This window comes from Punica granatum, chromosome 2, assembly GCF_007655135.1.
Source record: "Punica granatum isolate Tunisia-2019 chromosome 2, ASM765513v2, whole genome shotgun sequence".
NCBI lineage: Eukaryota > Viridiplantae > Streptophyta > Magnoliopsida > Myrtales > Lythraceae > Punica > Punica granatum.
In genome coordinates this window covers 42084790-42106531 of record NC_045128.1, presented here as the reverse complement: position 1 = coordinate 42106531, position 21742 = coordinate 42084790, and the positions used below count along the sequence as shown (strand labels likewise).

General features: G+C 40.5%; 3 protein-coding genes and 1 pseudogene across 3 annotated transcripts; 2 read left to right on the top strand and 2 right to left on the bottom strand.

Moving 5' to 3' along the window:
* The first annotated feature begins 3383 nt into the window (after window positions 1-3383).
* On the top strand, window positions 3384-5856 carry LOC116195739 (fatty acid hydroperoxide lyase, chloroplastic). Its single transcript, XM_031525065.1, has 4 exons — window positions 3384-3991; window positions 4089-4365; window positions 4462-4929; window positions 5079-5856. Exons 1-4 carry the CDS (start codon window positions 3509-3511, stop codon window positions 5363-5365), a joined length of 1515 nt encoding a protein of 504 aa, XP_031380925.1. The 5' UTR covers window positions 3384-3508; the 3' UTR covers window positions 5366-5856.
* A 2121-nt stretch (window positions 5857-7977) lies between these two features.
* LOC116195740 lies at window positions 7978-10633 on the top strand. The gene is made up of 3 exons (XM_031525066.1): window positions 7978-8424; window positions 9093-10045; window positions 10152-10633. Exons 1-3 carry the CDS (start codon window positions 8104-8106, stop codon window positions 10330-10332), a joined length of 1455 nt encoding a protein of 484 aa, XP_031380926.1. The 5' UTR covers window positions 7978-8103; the 3' UTR covers window positions 10333-10633.
* Window positions 10634-10663: 30 nt separating this feature from the next.
* LOC116194030 lies at window positions 10664-14447 on the bottom strand (annotated as a pseudogene).
* A 180-nt stretch (window positions 14448-14627) lies between these two features.
* Window positions 14628-19762, bottom strand: LOC116195738 (cellulose synthase-like protein H1). Its single transcript, XM_031525064.1, has 9 exons — window positions 19319-19762; window positions 18881-19226; window positions 17921-18049; window positions 16882-16998; window positions 16542-16754; window positions 16311-16446; window positions 16054-16217; window positions 15495-15845; window positions 14628-15382 (listed from the first exon to the last, which is right to left on the bottom strand). The coding sequence occupies exons 1-9, from the start codon at window positions 19618-19620 to the stop codon at window positions 14822-14824; spliced, it is 2319 nt and encodes a 772-aa protein (XP_031380924.1). The 5' UTR covers window positions 19621-19762; the 3' UTR covers window positions 14628-14821.
* Window positions 19763-21742: the final 1980 nt, after the last annotated feature.

The window sequence follows — 21742 nt, the reverse complement described above, 5'->3', positions numbered from 1 at the left end:
CTTCATGACTCTCACGAACACTCTACAAGTTTACGTGACATATTATAATTCGATCACATATAAGTACAAGGTGCTCGATATGGAGTTCTAATCTTACATAACTTAGGACGTATTTAGACATTTTTCACCATTGTTTTTGCTACTTTTCTCATATACATAATTGATTTGAAGTGTTTTCTCTTCTTTTCATAGGCGTAGTAAAAAATTATTAAAGAAGAATATAGCAATTATTAACAATTGATTTAACGTCGTAAATAAAATTATAATGATATGTAATACCTTTTAGAATAAGTAAAAATCAGATTATATGTTTATAGAAAGAAAAGTGACTTAATAAAGGATAACTTCAAGTATTTTTTCTTTTCTTGCCCAAATATGTGTTCTAGGCTAATTTGGGTATTAAGAGAGAGAAACTTTCTTATTTCTTTGGAAATTAATTAATTAATTGATTATATATGCGATTTCTTGAGAATTATTAAAGTTTTTAAAATATAATAAAACCTTTTTGGTAATTCATTTAATACTTTTTTTATAATGATAGATATTTGAAAGTAATTTTGAGCACCGAATATTTTTTTTGTGTGCCTTATTATATAATAAGTCATGATATATCATAATAGTATTCTACTTGTTAAAAATATCAAATAAATTCTTTTCATGTATTTCAATATCCTAACAAATATTGGTCTAAAAAATGGCCTAACAAAATATAAAAAATATTAAAATTAAAATTTAGACAAATCATAAAAAGATTTTAGCTTGTACATCGTAAAACATATATTAATGAACATACCATATAAGAAATTTAAAATTCTTTTAACAATTAAAACTACTATGTTGAGATTATGTGTTATATTGGATATTATATAAATTATAATCATATAATTATTGATTGAATAACTTTTATCTACGGCAACGTTCGGGCACTTTATCTAAGTCAATTATGAACCCAAATCCAAAAAAGAAACTTTAATGAGGGTTTTCATAATGTGTGGGGTGCAGTTTTTTTTTTCGTCAGCATACGGGATTTTATTTTTTCTTTTTTTGGCCAACTTTATACTTTTTTTTTGGGAGAGGTGCCTACTTTGAACTGATTCAATTGAACAAGACTTTAATAACTTATAATTAATTAATAATTAAATTCTTTTCCAGGGACGTGTACTTCGAAGTTGGATCACTGTTACGTATAAAATTCAATTGTCGATGTTGAGTCCCTACATATGATTGATACAGAAACTTCTGACATTTCCTCGTTTAATGATTAGTTAATTTCCTTAATAAAATAAAAAAATCAAAATTCCCATCATTTAATTGTTAATATTCGAAGGCAATTTTCCTCGTTTAATCATCAAGCTTGGCTGGCCGATTGCCATTTCCTAAGGCCACGATTAAGGAAAATTTTCGGCTTAACGAATTGATGAAGTATTGTTTCTAACTTGCAGTAAAAATTTGACTGCAAACGACTAATCAATCATTAAATGATGAAACAACAAAACAACTTGCTGAGAAGTTTTGATTTGATTTGCCAACCTATAAGTTGCGAAAAACATCCACGGTTTGTGATTATACTCAATATGGCAGAAATGCGTACCCAAAATGTAGTTCATCCTAAGAACCGTTAGAGGCCATAATGCGTTTAGTTAGCATGACAGATTATGAAAACAATTTGAGTGACTGAAATCAATTCGATTTGTTGCTAGATGGTCGAAGATGAATTAATTTCCAGTGGAACAATAAACGATTAACTCGACATTCAGATCGGTTTGAGAGGAATTTGTGTTGCAAAGTTTAAGTCATGTTTCTTATTCTTCTTTATGTACAATCTCTATCTATAAACTGCTAGAAAATTTTAAATGTTTATACTTTGTAATACATAGTGGGTAAGAATCAATAAAATTAAATCGATTAAGAATAATTATAGTAATTATTCGAATGATTAACGCTCATTCTCCTATTTGTTGCAATCTAATTGGTACCTTTTTTTTTACCGAAAATTATAATCGGCGCGTCGGTTTGAGAGGGAGTTTGTGTTGCAAAGTTTAAGTCATGTTTCTTATTGTTCTTTATCTACCATCTCTATTTATAAACTGTTAGAAAATATGCTTAGTTTGTTTTTCAAGTAATAATTTTACTCAATTTAACTCTATTATTTCTCAAATTCAACACTATAATCATTATTGTTTTGCCTTTTTATGTCATTTAATAATAATTTCTTACTCATATTTTTTCATAACTATTTTTTATCATTGACTTTTTAATAATAAATTTCTGATTTACTTTTTATAATTAACTTTTTATTAATAAATTTTTCATTTACTTTCACACATATATATATATACATAAATACATATATATATATATATATATTCTCATACATAAATATATTTGTCAATACTTAAAATCATTACACGAAATCAAATTGGGTTGGATCACTTATCTAACTCAAAAATCAAATGCAAGCTAAATGATTTTACTTTGCAATATACGGTGAGTAAAAGTCAATAAAATTATCTCGGTTAAGAATGATCATAGTAATCATTCGAGTGATAAACACTCATTCTCCTATTTGTCGCAATCTAATTAGTGCCTCATTATTGGTGTGGTTCCACCCCACGGTGTAAGATAAAATCATCATAAATTATCTCCAAACTAAGGAATGGGAGAGGAATTTTCTTTTTTTCTTTTTTTTAATCAGAGGAGTTTTTCTTTTCAATTATAAGTAAGGCATGCAATCCAGTAAAATGGGAGAGGACGTTAGCTCAGTTATCCCCCAGAGTTAGAAAAATTACCTGATTTAAGTTGACATTGATTTTGGGAGAAAAAGGGACAGTAGTAAAATCGTACAAATTCTCACCTTAATAATCTAAATATTTTAGATTTAATTTTCATCAGCGGAGCATCTCTTATTTAGCTTTTATTTTCATTTTCATTTATAAAATATATGAATTTTTTTTATAATCGAAAAAAGAAATGATTTTGGAGCGTTGCCTACACGATATCGATTTCCCAGAAGAGTGTATGGGTTAAAATTACTCATTAAAAAATATGGGACGTCGACAAAGAAATCTGCTGGCAGTATGGATGACTGTGTCGAGACTTTAGAGCGGTACTTATACAGTACAGCTTTCCACAAAAATGTACTCTCTGTATAATGTAAAACCTTTTGGAAGTATCTTCGGGCAATGATGACCGATCTGACTCCGTAATAAAAAATTATCTTAACTTACTAAATAAATAAATTAAAAATATCACTTTTGAGTTTTGAGCATGATCTGACTCCGTATTATAGCGAAACAAATATTATTTAAAATCGTGTCACTTTTGAGCGTGATCTAATTTGTCCATGTGCATGTGTTATGCAATTCATCTCTTCCTCCTCTCTCTTCCTCAGGACCAGAGACACAAAACAAATCCTATATATATATATATATATATATATATATATAACAAGATAATATGAGAAGCTGTCTGAAAACCCAGTTGGGCTTTTAGCTTTAGCTAGCACACCATGTCTATGTCTACGTCCATGTCCACGACCATGATGACCAAAGTCATGAGCATATCCCAGCCATCCCCTTTCTCTTCCTCCTCCCAGTCTATCTCTCCGTCCCCACAACCGCCTCCGCCCTCGACCACCTCCCTCCCACTTCGGACCATCCCCGGCAGCTACGGATGGCCGCTGCTCGGCCCCATCTCGGATCGGCTTGACTACTTCTGGTTCCAGGGCCCCGAGACCTTCTTCCGGAAGCGGATCGACAAGTACAAGAGCACCGTGTTCCGCACCAACGTGCCCCCCGCCTTCCCCTTCTTCCTCAACGTCAACCCCAACGTCGTGGCCGTCCTCGACTGCGAGTCCTTCTCGCACCTCTTCGACATGGAGATCATGGAGAAGAGGAACGTCCTCGTCGGAGATTTCATGCCAAGTGTCAAGTACACCGGTGACATCAGGGTTTGCGCGTATCTTGATACGGCGGAGCCGCAGCACGCCAAGGTGTGTGCGCGCGCGCGCGCGTGTGTATATGCCTCATGTCACGATCCAATGGGATTAATTCTGTTGGGGTTAATTAGGTACGTAAAACATTTGACAGGTAAAGAACTTTGCATTGGACATACTGAAGAGGAGCTCGAGGGTGTGGATGAATGAGATGGTGTTGAATCTCGGGACGATGTGGGACACCGTAGACGCCGCCATGGCCAAGGACGGCTCCGCCAGTTACCTCTTTCCCCTCCAAAAGTTCCTCTTCCACTTCCTCTCCAAGGCCTTGGTCGGCGCAGACCCCGCTTCCAACCCCGAGATCTCTGACTCCGGCTACACCATGATCGACAAATGGCTCGGCCTCCAGCTCCTCCCTACAATCTACATCGGTACTAGCTAGCTAATAGTTATTGCTCAAAATCATCATATATACAATGAAATTGAAAATTCAGTATTATATCCGTCTCTAATAGGCATTATTGCAGGTGCATTACAACCTTTAACGGAGATCTTTCTCCACTCGTGGGCGTACCCTTTCGCCCTCGTCCGAGGAGACTACAGGAAGCTCTACGAGTTCGTGGAAAAGGAAGGCAAGGAAGCCATCGAGAGAGGGAAGACTGAGTTCGGGCTGAGCCACGAGGAGGCTATCCACAACCTCCTCTTCATCCTCGGCTTCAATGCCTTCGGTGGCTTCTCGATCTTCCTCCCTGCTCTCGTGAATGCCATAGCAAGCGACAAAACGGGCCTGCAGGAGAGGCTGAGAAAGGAGGTCAGGGAGAAGCTGGGAGGGCCGGGCGCAGAGCTGAGCTTCGAGTCTGTGAAGGAGATGGAGCTTGTGAAGTCGGTCGTGTACGAGACTCTCCGGCTCAACCCGCCCGTGCCAACCCAGTTCGCCCGGGCCAGGAAGGATTTCCAGATCAAGTCACACGACTCCGTTTTCGATATCAAGCAAGGTCAGCTCCTGATCGATCTTTGTGATTCCGTAGCATATACATGCTGGGCATTAATCTTACCGTGGAGGTAATATAGTCAGTACTTTCATCCGTCGGTCTGAACATTGATTTCGGTTTATTATCATCATGTTATTACCCGCATATCCCAGGCGAGTTGCTGTGCGGGTACCAAAAACTAGTGATGAGAGACCCGAAGGTGTTCGATGACCCGGAGAAGTTCAACCCCGACCGGTTCATGCAGAACAGCGACCTGTTGAACTACCTCTACTGGTCCAATGGTCCGCAGACGGGCTCACCAAGCGAGTCGAACAAGCAGTGTGCTGCCAAGGACTACGTGACCCTCACGGCATTCCTCTTCGTTGCTCACATGTTCCAACGGTACGATTCCATCACCGGGACCTCATCCTCGATCACATCTCTCCAGAAGGCCACCTAGCCAGTATGATCGATCGGTTACCCAATTATGAACTACGCACGATATTTTTGGATGTGTATGTGGACAACCGGCCGTGTACGTACTAGTGAGCGGTCCTGGGGGAGATGAAATGCAATAAACGGTGAGGTGAGTTGGGAACTCGATGGGGACGGATCCCATGTGATAATGTTAATGAGGAACGGTAAAAATTACAACCATGTGCTTCAAATTCAATGCATGCATGTGTCCCGGACGAGCAAGCATATATAATCCAAAAGGTTCTTTTTTATTTTTTTTTATTTTTTGGTAGATAATTCAAAAGGTCTTTTATCTTTTACAGAATATGGGTTGGAGGGACTTGATCCCCCGGGGAGGCTGTTTCTGCCTTAGCTATAAAAGAGATGGAAACATGGGGACCCCTTCTCTCTACACTGAGCCCGCAAATAATTGCTAATCTACAAATATATAAATACAATAAACTTGTGCAGTTTGCTGCACTATAGTATGGGGCATGAGAATTTCGTGTTCTCTCCAAGTTCATTCATTTTCTATTATTTTATACAATTTGCTTTAAATATTCTATCTTACTTAAATATCGATGAATAAAAAATAAAAATAATGACATTTCGTTCATATATCTATTTTGTTTTATTAGGTAATTTAAAATTAGAAATATATGTATAATTATTTAAAACTAAACATGTGTTTTATATAATTTATTTTATTTACATTATATAATTACTTAAAATAAATATATGTATATCTTATTATTTTCTTTAGCAAGTTCGAACCTTTTCATACCTTAATTTGTTATATATTCTCGATCGACTAGATAAAAGAAGGGATTGCAGTATATCTGTTCGAAAGCAAAAGCATGCGACATCAATAAGTAAGATGCAGTTCTCTAATTGCGCTCTATATAATAAAATTTTACCTACAGTGCAACAGTTTGAAGTTCACTATAAATATCTCAGGAATAGAGCCAAGCTGAAGCCAACGGCAGGGCCAGGATTAAACTGCGGCTAATATTTTTTTGATAACTCTCGCCAATATATTAAGACACCTCTCAAAATCTTATCCCAAAAAAAAAAGAAGCATGAGACATCTTTGCGAACAACATGCAATGCTTACTTTATTGGAAATTCTAGCATTACATGGTATTTGGGGCTTTAAAGGTGAAGTTAGGGTTTTGGGGATGACCGAAACGTGAGAGGACGAATAGGCAATAGAAGTTATGGGTATAAATTATAGGTATACTTCAAATCATAATCTAATAGTGCGTCTGGTAGTTTGTTGATACAGTGATTACTGGTAATGTATATTCCCATCAAAGTGACAATCTACTTTCCTCCTCTAGTGGGAATCTACATTATTACTATTGTGGGAATGTGAAGGTGAGAATATGGATTACTAGTAAATGTGAGAATTTGGTGGGCCCTAGAAAAACAATTCATATTTATGAGAATATGAATAGATTTTTACGTACCAAACGTACTGTAAGGAAGAAAGGTTGAATTTGAATGAGTATCGGAAGCTGGGAATTTTGCCAAGGGACAGTTCTTTTTTGCGAGGGGTGTTCACGGTGCGATTCGGTTCGAAAATTGAGCCGAACCATTTCGAAACACAAAGACGGTTCGGTCGGTTACTTGAGTATCGATCTGAACCGAACCATTTGACTGTCAAAGAATCGAACTATTTCGAACTAGTTATTTTGGTTCGGCTCGATTCAATTCTCCGTTTCAGTTATGTTCTTTTCTAATAATCCTAGTGTCGAGTGTGAGTCGAAGAGAAAGGAAATAAAAGGGACGCGATAAATCTTATCTCTAAAATTGAACAGGAGTCTCTTCGATCCCGAATTGATGACCTGCGCGCCACTGCACCAGGCACATTGCTCTTCTCACACAAAGTTTGACTTACATGCTTTATGTAATGCGTGTCATGTTATTTCTGCTATTTGGGCCGTACGAGGTCCATGTCCAGGTCAGGACCTATGGTTACTGTGTGTTTGGTTACAGAATTAAAATAGTTTTGATTTTGATCGTGAAAAAGGATAAATGAGATGAGATTATAAATTTGACTTGGGAAATGTGTGTTTTATTGTGTAATGTATTGAGTTAAAATTAAAATTTTTGACTTAAAAAATGTGTGTTTTTGTTGTGTAGTGTGTTGAGTTAAAGTTAAAGTTAAAATTAAAATATTTTAATTCAGAATTCAAACAAGGACATAGAGTCAGATATGGTCCAAATGAGAGCCGAATGAGAGCTAAATGAGGCACGCACATGGGACTTCCTTATGACAGAGGGAAATTTTTTTAAAAAAATAAGCATCCCGAAGTTTGATCTTTGGGCTATTTTGCCCCTTAAAAGTCTTAACCGGCCCAATACGCACCTATGGGTCTAGGCTTTCATCCATCATGTTCTACACGTCGACATTTTGTTTTTCTTTGTTGGGAGCTCATTAATCTTGATAGAATTGCGGTCTGTGGCAAAATATTAAAAAACCAAAAAAATTGGGGTCATATGGTAATATATCAAACTTCAGGGTGCAAAAAGGAATCAGATCAAACTTCAGGAAGATGCGACGACGTATCATCAGGACACCGGAGCTAACAGCCTGAACTGAAGCTCGGTTGGTTTTTCTTCCACTGCTTATTAGCAGCAGCGAGTAACATCGCTCGAAGCTCCGACAGAGAGAGAGAGAGAGAGAGAGAGAGACATTCCGCCATTTTTAACCAACTTCGAGCTCCGGGAACGCCAGAAATGTCGTACCAAATCCCGCTCGACACCATACACCAGCTTCAGATCTCGGTCCGCCAGGAGGCCAACATCCCCTCCTACGATTCGAGCGGGCCGCCGTTCCCCGAGCTGCCCCCGCTCGAGGACTCGATCTCCCGGCTGGATCCCTCTCCTCCGTACCTCCAGTGCAAGCACTGCAAGGGCCGCCTCCTCAGAGGGATCAAATCCCTCTTCTGCGTGTTCTGCGGCAAGGAGCAGTTCGGTGACATCCCGCCCGATCCCATCAATTTCAGGTCCACCACTGGGTACCGTTGGTTGCTCGATTCCCTGCAATTGGACGGATCAGTGAGTATTATCAGCTTCTGTTATCTCCTTATCTTATCCCTCACGTCAAGCTTATGCTGGAAATTGATAGTCTTGCTGACTGTATGAACATGAAGCTGGCTTCTGCTGACGCTTTCTTGAGTCGTGACATCGAAAGGAATGTAGTTTCCATTTTTTTTTTATTGCATTAATCCTCGCATCGAAGGTTGCCTTCTCGGTCGAATTCTGGAAACCATTTGAGCTGAGAGTATTAGCAAATGTTGGTGAAAATTGGGATTTCCATTAAATTCGCAACTTTCGGTTACGAAAAAGCTTTCTATTTGAAGATATATTTATGTGGTTTTGGAGCCCGGCTACGTCAGAAGCAATGGTCAGAGTAGGCTTACTACGTTGGTCATTCTTTTGCCAGAACGATTATTAGGTCAACTTTGTGTATGATCCGACGTATTGGGGTAATATCTGCACTTTGCATAGTACTGTCGCTTTAAGCTCATTAATTTGAGGGGCTCAAAATTATTCGTCTCATCCTTACTATTACGCATCATCGGCTGGATTTTGTTGGATCAGTATTCAAGCAAAGTGAAAACCTTTAGAAGTGTGCATATCACATTTGGATCATGTGGATTGGTTGATATTCAGAGAGCTAACGATGAATTTATTGTTAACAAGGTACCGTGTTTGTTTCTCAGGAGGTAGTTGAACTGATTCCTGAAGCAACTGATAGGAACAGAGGACAAAGCACACCGAAAGATGAAATGCCACTGTCTGAACTCCTGAACTTAGAAATTTCATGGCATGCTGAGATAGAAAAACCTGAAAATACCACTAGTGAGGCACCTCCTCAGGCCAGAAGTTCTTTAAATCTGGCTGGAGTCGACCTTGACAATTTTTTCAGCGAAGGGAAGGGAGAAGTCACGCTTAATCAATCCGAAGAGCAATTTTCGTCAATAAATACGAACCATGCAAATGAAAGCATAGCTTTTCAAGGTCAAAAGGATCTCAGTTTGTTCGAGAATGCCCAGCCTTCAACAAATCCTGTGGAGCCCAAGGAACATGAGAGGGACAACAATCAATCTTCTTGGGTGACAGAGTTTCAGTCTGCCGGTTCAGCAGCTGAGAATAAAGATTCAAGATCATTTGACCCTTTTGCAGGCTCTCAAGCCGATATTTCCACGCACATGGACATGGTGTTTGGATCAGCAAATACTAATTCGGGGGATGCTATACCTTCTTCTCACTCAAATGCAGACGATTGGTTTCAAGACAACCTAGGAATTAATTCCACTCTTGCTGGCGGCTTCATGGATCTGACTAACAGTTCCGTGGATGCTCCTGATTGGTTCCAAGACAATCAGGGGCAAAGTGGCAGCACAAATTTGAACCAGAGTAAGGTGGTTGATGAAAATGATGATTCTCTTGAGGCCTGGGACGATTTCACGAGTTCAACAGGCCAGGGAGATTGTCCTGATAATACTTCTCATGAAGAGCCTATTGGGATGAATTTATTCAGTCCAGCAGACGATGCAAGAGAGATTGATTTTGGTGCTTTTCAGCAACCCGATCTCTTCTCAGGAGCAATCAACAGTCGAACTGATCCAGAGAATGTAAATAAAGTGCAGTCAGAAGCTTCCACAATGGACAGGTTTGAGACTTATCTTAGTATAAGTAATCTACTCAGAAAGATTCTGTTTCCATTCCTGGAACCTAACCAGAAGAAATTTATGTGCATACTTCTTCTGCTTGTTCAGGACCTTCAGCTTGGATGAAAAAGACGGGAACATAGCTGAAGCTGTCAAAGGTGAAGATACAACCAACACAAGAAGTTCAAAGACTGATGTGGAGAGGATAATGTCTCAGATGCATGACCTCTCATTCATGCTCGACAGTAATCTCTCAATCCCTCAACGATCCAGTGTTTCTGAGGATTGAGTGTGGTCGAACGTTTTGTCCTTCAAGGCGAATCGATCTTTCACTTTGGCTATATTTTAGTTTACTGTATTATATTCTTTCTTTCTTTCTTTCATTTTCCCTTCTGATATGGCCTTGTGGGCATTGTTGTGATTCTTTTGCATCCGATTCTTTCTTCTTTAGGGGACTTTTGTTAGAGAGTATATGAAGTCGAAAGTGATTTAGGATCTTGGAGAACATATCTCCTTCTTGAAGCATTTTCCTGTAATTCTCAACTTGCATGAAAGTTTTTATGGGCATTCTAATCAAGAGTTTCCAAATATTCGAGCCGCCCTGCAATCATCCTGATAAAGAGAGGGTAATCCTAGTCTGCATATGGATTTAGATCCAAAAATACTGGTGTGAAACTGCAGAACAAATCTCGTGGCCTTGTTATCACAGCCTAGGGGTGAATCTGCAGAACACCACGAATATGCTTGCCAAGGCAGCTGACTTATAGATAATTTTCAGTGGAATCCTATACTTCCCCTTTCCTAGGAGCCCTCGCAAGAAGGGCCGGAAATACAGCACCACCCAAAGAGCGCAAAACGCTTCTGCAAATCCCGAGCCGCCACCATTTCTCGGTGGCAGCTGCAGCCCCAGCAATAGCATGGCCAAGGCTGTCAGTAAGACTAGCAAGAGAGTGGTTAGTGGCGGCTGCAGCCCCAGCAATAGCATGGCCAAGGCTGTCAGTTAGACTAGCAAGAGATTGGTTCCCGGCACAAAAATTGGGCTTTCATCAAAGGTGAACCTCCCCCGGTCATTGTCAGGCTCGTCACGGGAGGTGGACTGGTCCGTCCTTGTGATCTCAAAAATGGTTGGCGAGATACCCAGAAGCTCGAGCAGGACGCTCAGGACTGCGAAAGACCACGCACAAGCTGAGTATTGTTCCACCATGCACGGACTGATAACCCGCACTTGAAGGACTCCAATAACGTGTATACGTTCTATGTGACGAATATGGCAGCTGGTATCAGTATAGCTGGTTCTTGTACCTGCAAAGCTTATATCCTTACCAGGAAAAGAGAAAAAACTTTCAGATGGTTGATCTGATGGTTCAGCATTCGTGCTTAGCAAGTTACGCTCGTCGCAGCATCATTCGAAGTCTTCGATGTTTACCTTGGGCAAGAAGTGAGAGTTGCTGATGATGCAATATTCCGGGAGAAGGGCATAGATGAGTTCAGGTACAGATCTGACGTTCCATTGGAGGAAAAACATGTATGCCAAACACTGCCCAAATCGCAGCTTGCAAAAAGTGTGGCCATTATCGGGCTAGACTTGCTCAGTGCGATCTCAAGTAGCCCGGTGGACCTCTTCATTTGGGCCAATGATACCGGGCCTCCAGTCTGCGCACAACCCAAGAAGCCCGGGGGGGTCCGGTGAACAGAATGCTGATCCCCACCCCTTCGAATGCGTTGTCAACCTTGTGACGACGTCTTCTGAGGTAGACCCGTAAATCAATCCAACCTATATGAAATGGCAAAGGGCATCATCTCCATGTAGCATAAAGCTAGAATATAAGGATTCTAATGCGGGGGGAAGTCGATAATGCGATCAATGCAGTGTACAATCGGCAGACGTCGAGTTTGAATAGAATTTGACAGCAGTGTTCTTGGTTACCTTTTCACCCCACGCGGTGCCATAGTCATAGCTACAGCTCACAACTTGATGTGCTGCCTTGAGGGAGCTCGATATATCTTTTCCCATGCCGGATTCTCCCTTAAAAGCATGGGCAACTGATTTTATCAACTGTTTCAAGTTGCCAAATTCAGTCAACAGTGCTCCGCCACCTGTACTCTGATAGATCAAGGAAAAGTAAATGAGAATCAGAATCACACAGGAAGAATAGATAGGATACTTTCTTAAATCTCTTACCATTCGAAGATAGGAGATCTCTCTCTCATGCCGATGCCCTCTGGCCAAGACCCGTAGATTATTCCCCCATAGGAGGGTCCTTGAATTGACATTAGTCCATGCCCAATGACTAACCATACAGAGGACACTGCAAGAAAAACATTTCCATGAGAATCCTAGAGTTGAAAAAAAAGAAGAAGAAGGTAAATGCTGCTGTTTACTTCATAATAGACGACAAACTGGTTCGCGAAAGGGTCGTCCTTCAAACATTCCTAGAATCTCTGAGGGTATTGGACAAATGCAGTGTCATTTTGGGACATTGGGTCGTGTATAAGGCACAACGCATGCAGGACAACCTGGGGATTGTTCATATACATGTCGCAGTCAACATTCAGCATGAAAGGTGCGTTGGTCATTACAGCCGATGCTCTTATCTGCTCAGCGAAGCAAAACAACAAATGAGGACCGTTAAATCATTTATGGCGCTTTAAATAATTTTCATAGGTCGAGTTCACAATGTAGAAGCCAGCCAGAACAATATCTAGGGGAACCGGTAATAACTTGTAACTTACTAGAGCATTCACCGCATGGCCTTTGTAGTGATGATGGTGTTTGGGTCATTGCTCCCTCGATATGTATATCAGATGAGGCAATCCATTGGGTTTGCCGTCCTTATTTCCCCAGATGATCTTCAACAGGAAACCAAAGAAAATGCTCTGAGTGATTTCAGTAAACTTGATCTTAAGAAGATGCAGATGATGCAAATATAAACTTGGCAGCGACAATTGAATAGGTAGTTAACAGTCTGAGAAATTTAGATGTGCGGGGATCGTTGGCATATGCATGTTACGGTGTACGTGGATGGAGCCTAGCATGTATGTGTTATATGTCTTGTAAATAATGTTGGGTTAATCATGGGCTAAGGTTTGGTGCCCGAACGGGATAATTTACCTTGATTATAGGAGGATGATCCCAGCGCTTTACATTTGCAAAGCGGCAAAATGCCCGGGAAGTTCACATGGAGCCGACTCCTTGCTGGCGTCTTCTATTTCCTTGCTCAGCTTCTCGTAGTCATTCTAAAACAAAGGTCGGCTGTGAATATATGCACTGTTGTAACACGTCCAGTGCAACAAAAGGGACCGATTATGTTCTTTCACAGGGGCCCCGCGTGTTTTACCTTAATATGTTTCCAGTCCTGTTGGAGCTCTGATGAGTCGGACCTGCCAGTGGAAACGGGCTGCTTGGCCGCGGGTGAGAAGTACCGGAGGGGGGCTCTAACTCGGATGTTGTATGTCCGGCAGAAAGGGACCCAGAGCTGAGCAAACTTGGCGGCTTCCGAGAGAGCGAAGAAGGTGAGAGGGGAGCAGGCGTCATCCGACCATAGACGGCCAGCTTGTGCGCTGCACCCGGGTAGTCCACCGCCATCAGCGAGAGCACCGTGTTCACCGTTATTATTGGTGGCTCCAGCTCCGGGTCTGCTGTCGTCAAGAACATGTCCAAGGCCAGTAGCTCCCTCTCCCTACACACATAATCAATGAAGCTACTAATACATATGCCTCATGGCTGCAACACAGACAGTCCGTTCGGTATTTACTGTTGGAGGAGACGTTGAGGGAAGGTGAGGTAATGGAGGAGGTTCCACTTGGTGCTGACGATGAGGACCCATACGAAGGTGAACCACGGATCGCACCCCATCTCCACCTGCCACGTTGTCACCTCTCTCCCACCACCATGGCTCGAAGCGAGGCAGACCAGCCGGTACGACAGCAGGGAGACCATTAGCAAGAGTATGGCTATGTCTGCGGCCCTCTGGGCAGAGTTCCACTGTAGCTGTCTTTCAAACAGAGAAGCTGCAACGTCCTCCTCACCGGCCTTCATCATCGACGAACTGAAGGTCCCCTAGCCCAGCATTTAATGCTGGTCGAAGCATATGGTTGCCTGGCTGGCTAATGCCATCGGGGTAAAGCCGATTAGCTATCTGCACTTCAGTTTTGCTGTGAATATAAGAATTGAGGTTCCGCGAGACTGGACGTGAACCTAACTATAACTTCTAGACTCTACGAAGATTTATACAATCTTGAAAGCATATGTATTTTAACTAAAATCCTCTGATGACTGGTAGGTAAATTTTGTCCATTAGTGTAAATCAATTTAGGCTCATTTTGGCATTTGTTATTGGGTTGTGTGGCATAGTATTGCTTTGATTTGAGTCCATACAGACTAGTAGTGATGTGAGTAGAGGGTCAGATTCGGACAGCGCATGCATTCCGGTCCATAAAGTCAGGCTGGACACAGCATATGGTATCCTCGGAGATTCTCAACTTCTGAGTACTTCTACTCGTCTACAGACTACTCCTACAATGTAAAGATTGTGTTGCTTTCGAAAACTTCTTATTTCACAGACCGAAATAGAGATCATCGGATGCTGTAAACTAACTTCCACTTGAGGTTGGTTTTGGATTGTGACATACTAAGATAAGTGACAGCAGCCAGCAGTTCCAGTGGGAAGAAACTAAGTGCCTAGATGGTTTACTCAATAAATTTTTAAAATACAAGCAATCAACTTATTATACGGAACAACAAAAATGCAATCTAATATACGTAGTCGGTTTCCTTATCATCGATGAAGCCCTACAGAGGGGAATCTGCAGAACAACACAAACACGGTAGACAAGGCTGCTGACTTATAGATAGTTTTTAGTGGAATCCCATATTTGCCCTTTCCCAGGAGGCCTCTTAGGAAAGGCCAGAAGTAGAGTACCACCAACAAAGAGCATGCCACCTCCGCCAGTCCTGAACCATTGGCGCCACCTGGGGACGGTTGTATCCCCAACATTAGCAAGGCCAAGGCAGCAAGTTGGACTAGCAAGAGGGTGGTCCCCGGCACGAAGATCGGGCTCTCATCAAAGGTGAACCTTCCCAAGTCAGCATCGGGCTGGTCATTGGAAGTGGACTGCTCCTTCTTTGTGATCTCAAACACGGTATCAGAGATCCCCAGCACCTTGAGCAGGACGGTTAGGACACCAAACAACCAGGCACAAGCCGAGTTGATTCTGGCCATCTGCTGGTAGTTCCACCATGCTCGAGCTGATAAGCCGCACCTGAAATACTCTGATAGTGTGTAGATGTTGTATATGGCAAAAGCGGATGCTGGTATTATTATAGCCGGATCATGGACCTGCAAAGATTTATAAAATCAAAAAGAAAGGAAAAAAAAATAGCAAATGGCATTCCTCACCATGACACCTTTGGGAAAAATTAATCACTGGATTTACAAATTGTGATTATACCTTGGGCAAGAAGTGGGAGTTGTTGATGATGCAATAAGCCGGGAGAAGGGCATAGATGAGTTCGGGTATCGATCTGATGTTCCAGATGAGGATCCATATGTATGTTAAACACTGTCTAAAATGAAGCCTACCCAACAGGGTGGCCCTTATAGGGTTGGACTTGCTCACAAGGCTTTCGAGAAGTCCGGTGGACCACCTCTTCATCTGGTTCAACGATGCTGGCCCTCCTGTTGGTGCACAACCGAGGAAGGCTGGTGGGTCTGGTGAACAGTAAGCCGATCTCCACCCCTTCGATTGGATTGTCATCCCTGTAGAGATATCTTCTGTCGTGGATCCATATATCAATCCAATCTAACAAAGCTTGAATACGTCAGTAAACAGGACCACACTATTTTATGTAATAGGATCAACTAAAAACATATTCATGTTCGTATAATCTGAAGGCATCTCCATAAAGAATAACTTAATCTGCCCTCGTTCAAAATGCAGTGTCGATGATGCTACGTAATGTACAATGCAAGACATTATTCAGAGAGTTCAGATTCTCGTCCTTAGGTACCTTTTTACCCCAAGAAGTGCCATACTCATAGCCACAGCTTGCAACATGAAGTGCTGCCTCAAGTGAGCTTGGCAAATCTTTTTCTGCACCCGATTCGTCCTTTAAAGCCCGGGTAACCAATTTTAGGAACTGCTCCGAGCTTCCAAAGTCGCTTAATGATATCTCTAACAATTGAGTAGGAGGGGAGGGGGAGGAAACCATGTTAGCTATTTTTTTGAATCAATCGCACGGATTTTATTGGGAACTTCGACAATTACCATCCATTGATCTGGCATTTTTCTTCTTAGAGTCCACATTCTTCGGCAAAGCCCCATAGATTACTCTCCGACGATGAAAGCATCCGGTGCCACAATAGAAAGGCCCTTGAATGGACACTATTCCCTGCATAAGGATCTAATCCAAACAGAGAATAAGGCACAAGTTATTTTTGACACAAAATTCAACTGAAAAGTCGAAATGGTTAAATCTGTAATTGAGCAAGTATTTACTTCTTGTAAAACGACGTGCTGGTTCCCAAAAGGGTCATCCTTTAAACCGTCGTAAAATTTCTGAGGGCACTGCACATAAGCGGTGTCATTTTGGGATCTTGGATCGAGCAAAGGACACAGTGCATGTAGCGCAATCTGGGGATTATGCATGTACATGTCACAGTCGACATTCAGCATGAATGGGGCATTGGTCATCACACCTGACACTCTTATCTGCAGCACGTATTCAAGAAAGGAAGAACAAAAATCGATCCATATGGCATGTGAGAAATAATTTTCATTTGGAAATGGAGGACCAAAAAACACGAATTTATAACCCGAAATCATTACTGTGACTTACTAGAGTGTTCATCGCACCGGCCTTGTAGTGATGGTGATGTTTGGGTCGTTTCTCTCTTGATATGTATATTAGATGGGGAAGTCCATCCGGTGCAGTTTCCTTATTCTCCCATATTATCTTCAATCCCACAAGTAAAAAGAATATAAAAGAAAAAGAATGTAAGAATTGGTGCTTAAGATGCGATATATCAACTATGTCACGCGGTAATGCATTTGATATTTCAATTCAAATATTTAGTACTCTTTTCGGTAGTAAATATTTAGTATTTAAGTTTAAGTAAATTGTATCTTATATTGTTCATCAGGAATAAAAAACGGTAAAAATACTAACTAATTGAATTGAAGTACTAAACATTCTCAATTGAAAGTATTAAATATGTCACCTGATACAATGACATTTCTAGAATTTCCGAGAATATAAATTTTCCATGTCTTGATTAAATTGAAGCCTTTAGTCTATGAAGATATACCATTCACGGTGAAAATAAAGATCATACAATTGGATGGAGGCAAGCGGCATATATAACTTGTAAAGTTCTCATAAAGGGAACTTTTTTTTTATTAATAAATAAAGTAATGAGAATCGAAATTAAAATCTCTTAGCGAATATGTATTTTACAGTACTACCCCTTTCTCCACTTAACTTAAAATTTTGATTGATTGAATTATTCCCTCATCCAGAAAATCTGGTAAATTTGTCTTATTGTGTTTGTCTGCCCATATATGTAATCTATCGATGGCCGCTTGGTCCCATGAACTAAACCGAATCTATGATCTTCTAATTATTAAATAATTAATTAATTCTTTTCTCTATACTAAAAATCCCTATATGTTCTTTTTCTACGTCAAACCCACGACACGGGATATCTGCTATTGACTGTTTTGTGTGTTGACCGGGTTGAATTTACGCGACGGGGGATTTGTAGGTGAAAACATTAAATTCAAATTATATCTTCGCGAATAAGGGATGGGACGAATGCACTATTGACATCATGCCGAAGCATTTGCTAAATTGGAGCCCACTGCAATGTAGAATTTACCTTAACTATAGGAGGATGATTACCACGGTCCATATTTGCGAAAGCTGCAAACTCTCCAGCAGAAAGGATACTCGAAACGGGCTTCTTACGTGCGTCCTCTATCTTCCAATTTAAATTCTCGTACTCATTCTGCGAAAAGGGGAAAGGAAAATTCCAAATCAATATCTATCACAAAAGTATCTCCTAATTTGAAAATTTTATTCGCAATGACATGAAATATAATTTACATAACATTTAAGAGCTATTTAATATATGCGAGTAATGAGAATTGATAAGCTTGTTAGAAGAATTTAGCTTTCTTCTTCTTTTTTAATTACAATTTGCTTGCCGCGTATCATATGTTAAATATTGGAGTCTGACTTTCTATATTAACTAATTCTTATAATTTATTGTTCATATATGTGCATGTAGGAGACCAATTAAAGCAGACACGCCACCCAGAGTTTAATAATTAACGTTATTACTAGTCTACTAATAACTCCAAACAGCAATTAACTTTACACAATCACGAATATGTGTATATATATATATATATATGCAGACAAACTGACACAATCAATTCTTTTCGGCTTCTCCATATGTTTTTTCTGCCCGTCTTTAATGCGTGATTGGATCCTAGTGGCGGTCAAGGCTAACTCTTTTTTTTTTTTAATTACAAAAGATGTTTGTAAACCTAATACAATAAAAAAAATTCTTAATAGCTAATAAAATAATATGAATAATTTAACTGAATATTAAACTTAGAACCCTTTAATTAGTAGAAGAGGACATACGTTATTACAGCTACACCCTATTTTAATAAGGCCGACTCTATTTTCCTTTTGTATGCATATTTACTCTTGCGTCCAAGTCCATGTTTAGCCCATTATTTATGCTTGAAAGGGACTGAGATAGGATTAGAATGCGCCGATTGCTCAATGTTCATCAACCCTGGGTACGTGGAGGCTATTTATCATTTACCTTTATATGTTTCCACTCTTGTTGGAACTCCGGTGAGTTAGAGCCACCACCGGCTGAAGGGGGCTGCTCGGCTGTGGGTGAGAAGTACCGGAATGGGGCTCTGACTTGGATGTTGTGCTTTCGGCAGAAGGGGACCCAGAGCTGAGCAAACTTGGCTGCTTCGGAGAGGGCGAAGAAGGTCAGAGGGGAGCAGGCGTCGTCTGAGACGTAGACAGCCAGCTTGTGTGCCATACCCGGGTAGTCCACTGCCATCAGAGAGAGCACCGTATTCACCATTATTACAGGCGGCTCCAGCTCCGGGTCTGCCGTCGTCACAAACATGTCCATCGCTGGCAGCTCCCTCTTCCTACGTACATAACCAATGAAGCTACTGATACACGTGACATGTCCTCATTGATATTGTAAATACAGTTTATTGTTAGTTAATTAATCACTTACCGTTGGAGGAGACGTTGAGGGAAGGTGAGGTAACGGAGGAGGTTCCACTTGGTGCTGACGACGAGAACCCATACGAAGGTGAACCACGCCTCGCACCCCATCGCCACCTGCCACGTCTTCACCTCCCATCCATCGCCGCCGTGGCTCCTGATGCAGACCAGCCTGTACGACAGCAAGGAGACCATTAGCAAGAGGATGGTTATATCCACAGCCCTCTGAACATAATTCTTGCGAAGCTGTCTCTCAAACAGAGGAGCAGCCATATCATCATCCTCCATTGATGATGAATTGAAGTCTCCCATTTGGAAGCACTGCAGCAAAGCTAATTTTAGTGAGCTTCTTGTGAGTAAGGAGAAACGAGGTGCATATGGCCCTTTATATAGATATATGGAGAACAAGGTGTATATTGTCTGAGTACTATTATATTCAAATTAACCTTTGTTGAAAATCACTTACTCAAAAAAAAAAAAAAAGAAGGTAAAATGTTCAAAAACCAAGGGAGATGACACATGCAATGAAATCATTTGGTTAGTTGAAGTAATGAGGGCAAAATGGCCTTCCTAATGTATCCGAGCATATACAGCAAAAAGGTTCATGCCACAGTGGAACTCAATTAAAATTAGTACAAAAAGATCTTCATTAGGTTAGTTCAATTGGAACAGTGGAATTCAGTTAATACAGTATTAATTACTATATCTGTCCTTGCATCAAAACAGTCTAGGAATACAGGGATACTAGGTCGTCGACTGTGTGACGGACCTCAACCGAGAATTGAATGTGAACGCTGACAAATCATAAAAATGGAATGAAAATTGTCAAATTTCTACCCAATATAAATCTAAGAATTCTTTTCTATTTTACCAAGGCTGGCCTTGGTATCGAGGTTTGAAAACATTCAACCAATCGACAAAGAATTATTATTATTATTATTTCCAGCAGGAAAGAGGCAACGTAACCTCATTTTTTTTTTTGGTTACTTCAGCAGATGTGCATGCGCTGAAAGCCAGCTGGGGGGCTCACTGCGTACATGAATTGGTTGGCAATTTTTGTCCACTAACAAGCAGAGGCTCATGATATGTTGTTTCTGTTGCATGGCATACAAATTGTCTTTGGTCACTGATCGATGTCGTGTGATGTTCAGAATTTCAGAATACTCCTCTGTTTGGTTTCACAGTGTGATTTTAAAATTATACTTTAATTTAATTCTACCCATAATAAAATAAAATAACTCATACAAAATCAAAGAGTGGATCCCATTTATACCATTCTTTTTCCACAACAAAACAAAATAATTCATACAAAGTCAAATGATGGATCCCATTTATACCACTCTTTTTCAAAATTAAAATCATGATTTTAAAATTTTACTTTGAAACGAAACGCAACAGTAATATCCCAAGTATTCTGGACGTATTATCGAGACTCCTCTACCGTCCTGTATGAAAGTATATATACTGTCCCATTCAGAAAATTTCAGGCCTGATTTTGACGGTTTAAGCTAATTTCCATTATTTGCATACGCACCAACCAGTCGTATATAGGAAAGAGGGTCCACCTGTCAAGTTTGATCGGCAGCCGGTGGACCTGTGCGGATCATCGAGACTTCTCTACTTCATAGATTCGAGCGCGTCGCACAGTCAGATTCACTACTTATTTGCAGGTCTAAGGTGATATTGAACATGGTTTTGTAAAGCAACTGGATGGACAACATTCGTTGTGATGAACAACAGTTGTTGATAAGTAATATCAAGGAAAACTCGAAGAGAGCTTATAAACTCAAGTAACCATAATTTGACTGAAAAATACATTTTCGATCGACTAGTAATTTCATATTCCGAATAATTTTGATAATGACCCGTGAGGTCCATTTTGGACTATTGGAAAGAAGTCGCGATCGACTTGCAAGTTACAGGAATGACACAAAGGCTGGATCGTGAAAGCTGCGTGAGGGTCCCCCCAGAGCATTGAGAGGGAAATACGCTCCATGGACCGGTCTAGGAAAGTGATTTGGCAAGCAAGAGACCTACGACTTATAATTGGAAAGTCCACGAAAATCAAATTTAAAATCTCAGCGTGTGTCACCATACACTATACCCCTTTTCAATCTGGACTATAATAAACATATAACTATTTATCATAATTCATACTTTTAATTGTGGTTGCTACTCAATGTTGCGTAAGTCCGTATAGTTTGTAATATATAAGTGCCTTGACGACTACCCCCTGGGTATTCCAACGCAGCCGTCAACCGGACGGCAAAGACTACTCTTCAACATATATCCCATCCATTGAATTGCAGCGGTTGCATGCATATAAACATCCATGAAGTAACACAGTACTGTCCGCTACCACCTACCAAACAAGTCAAAGAAACCAGAGGCATACAATATCGGCAGTATTATGGGTAAGAGTTGATGAATATTC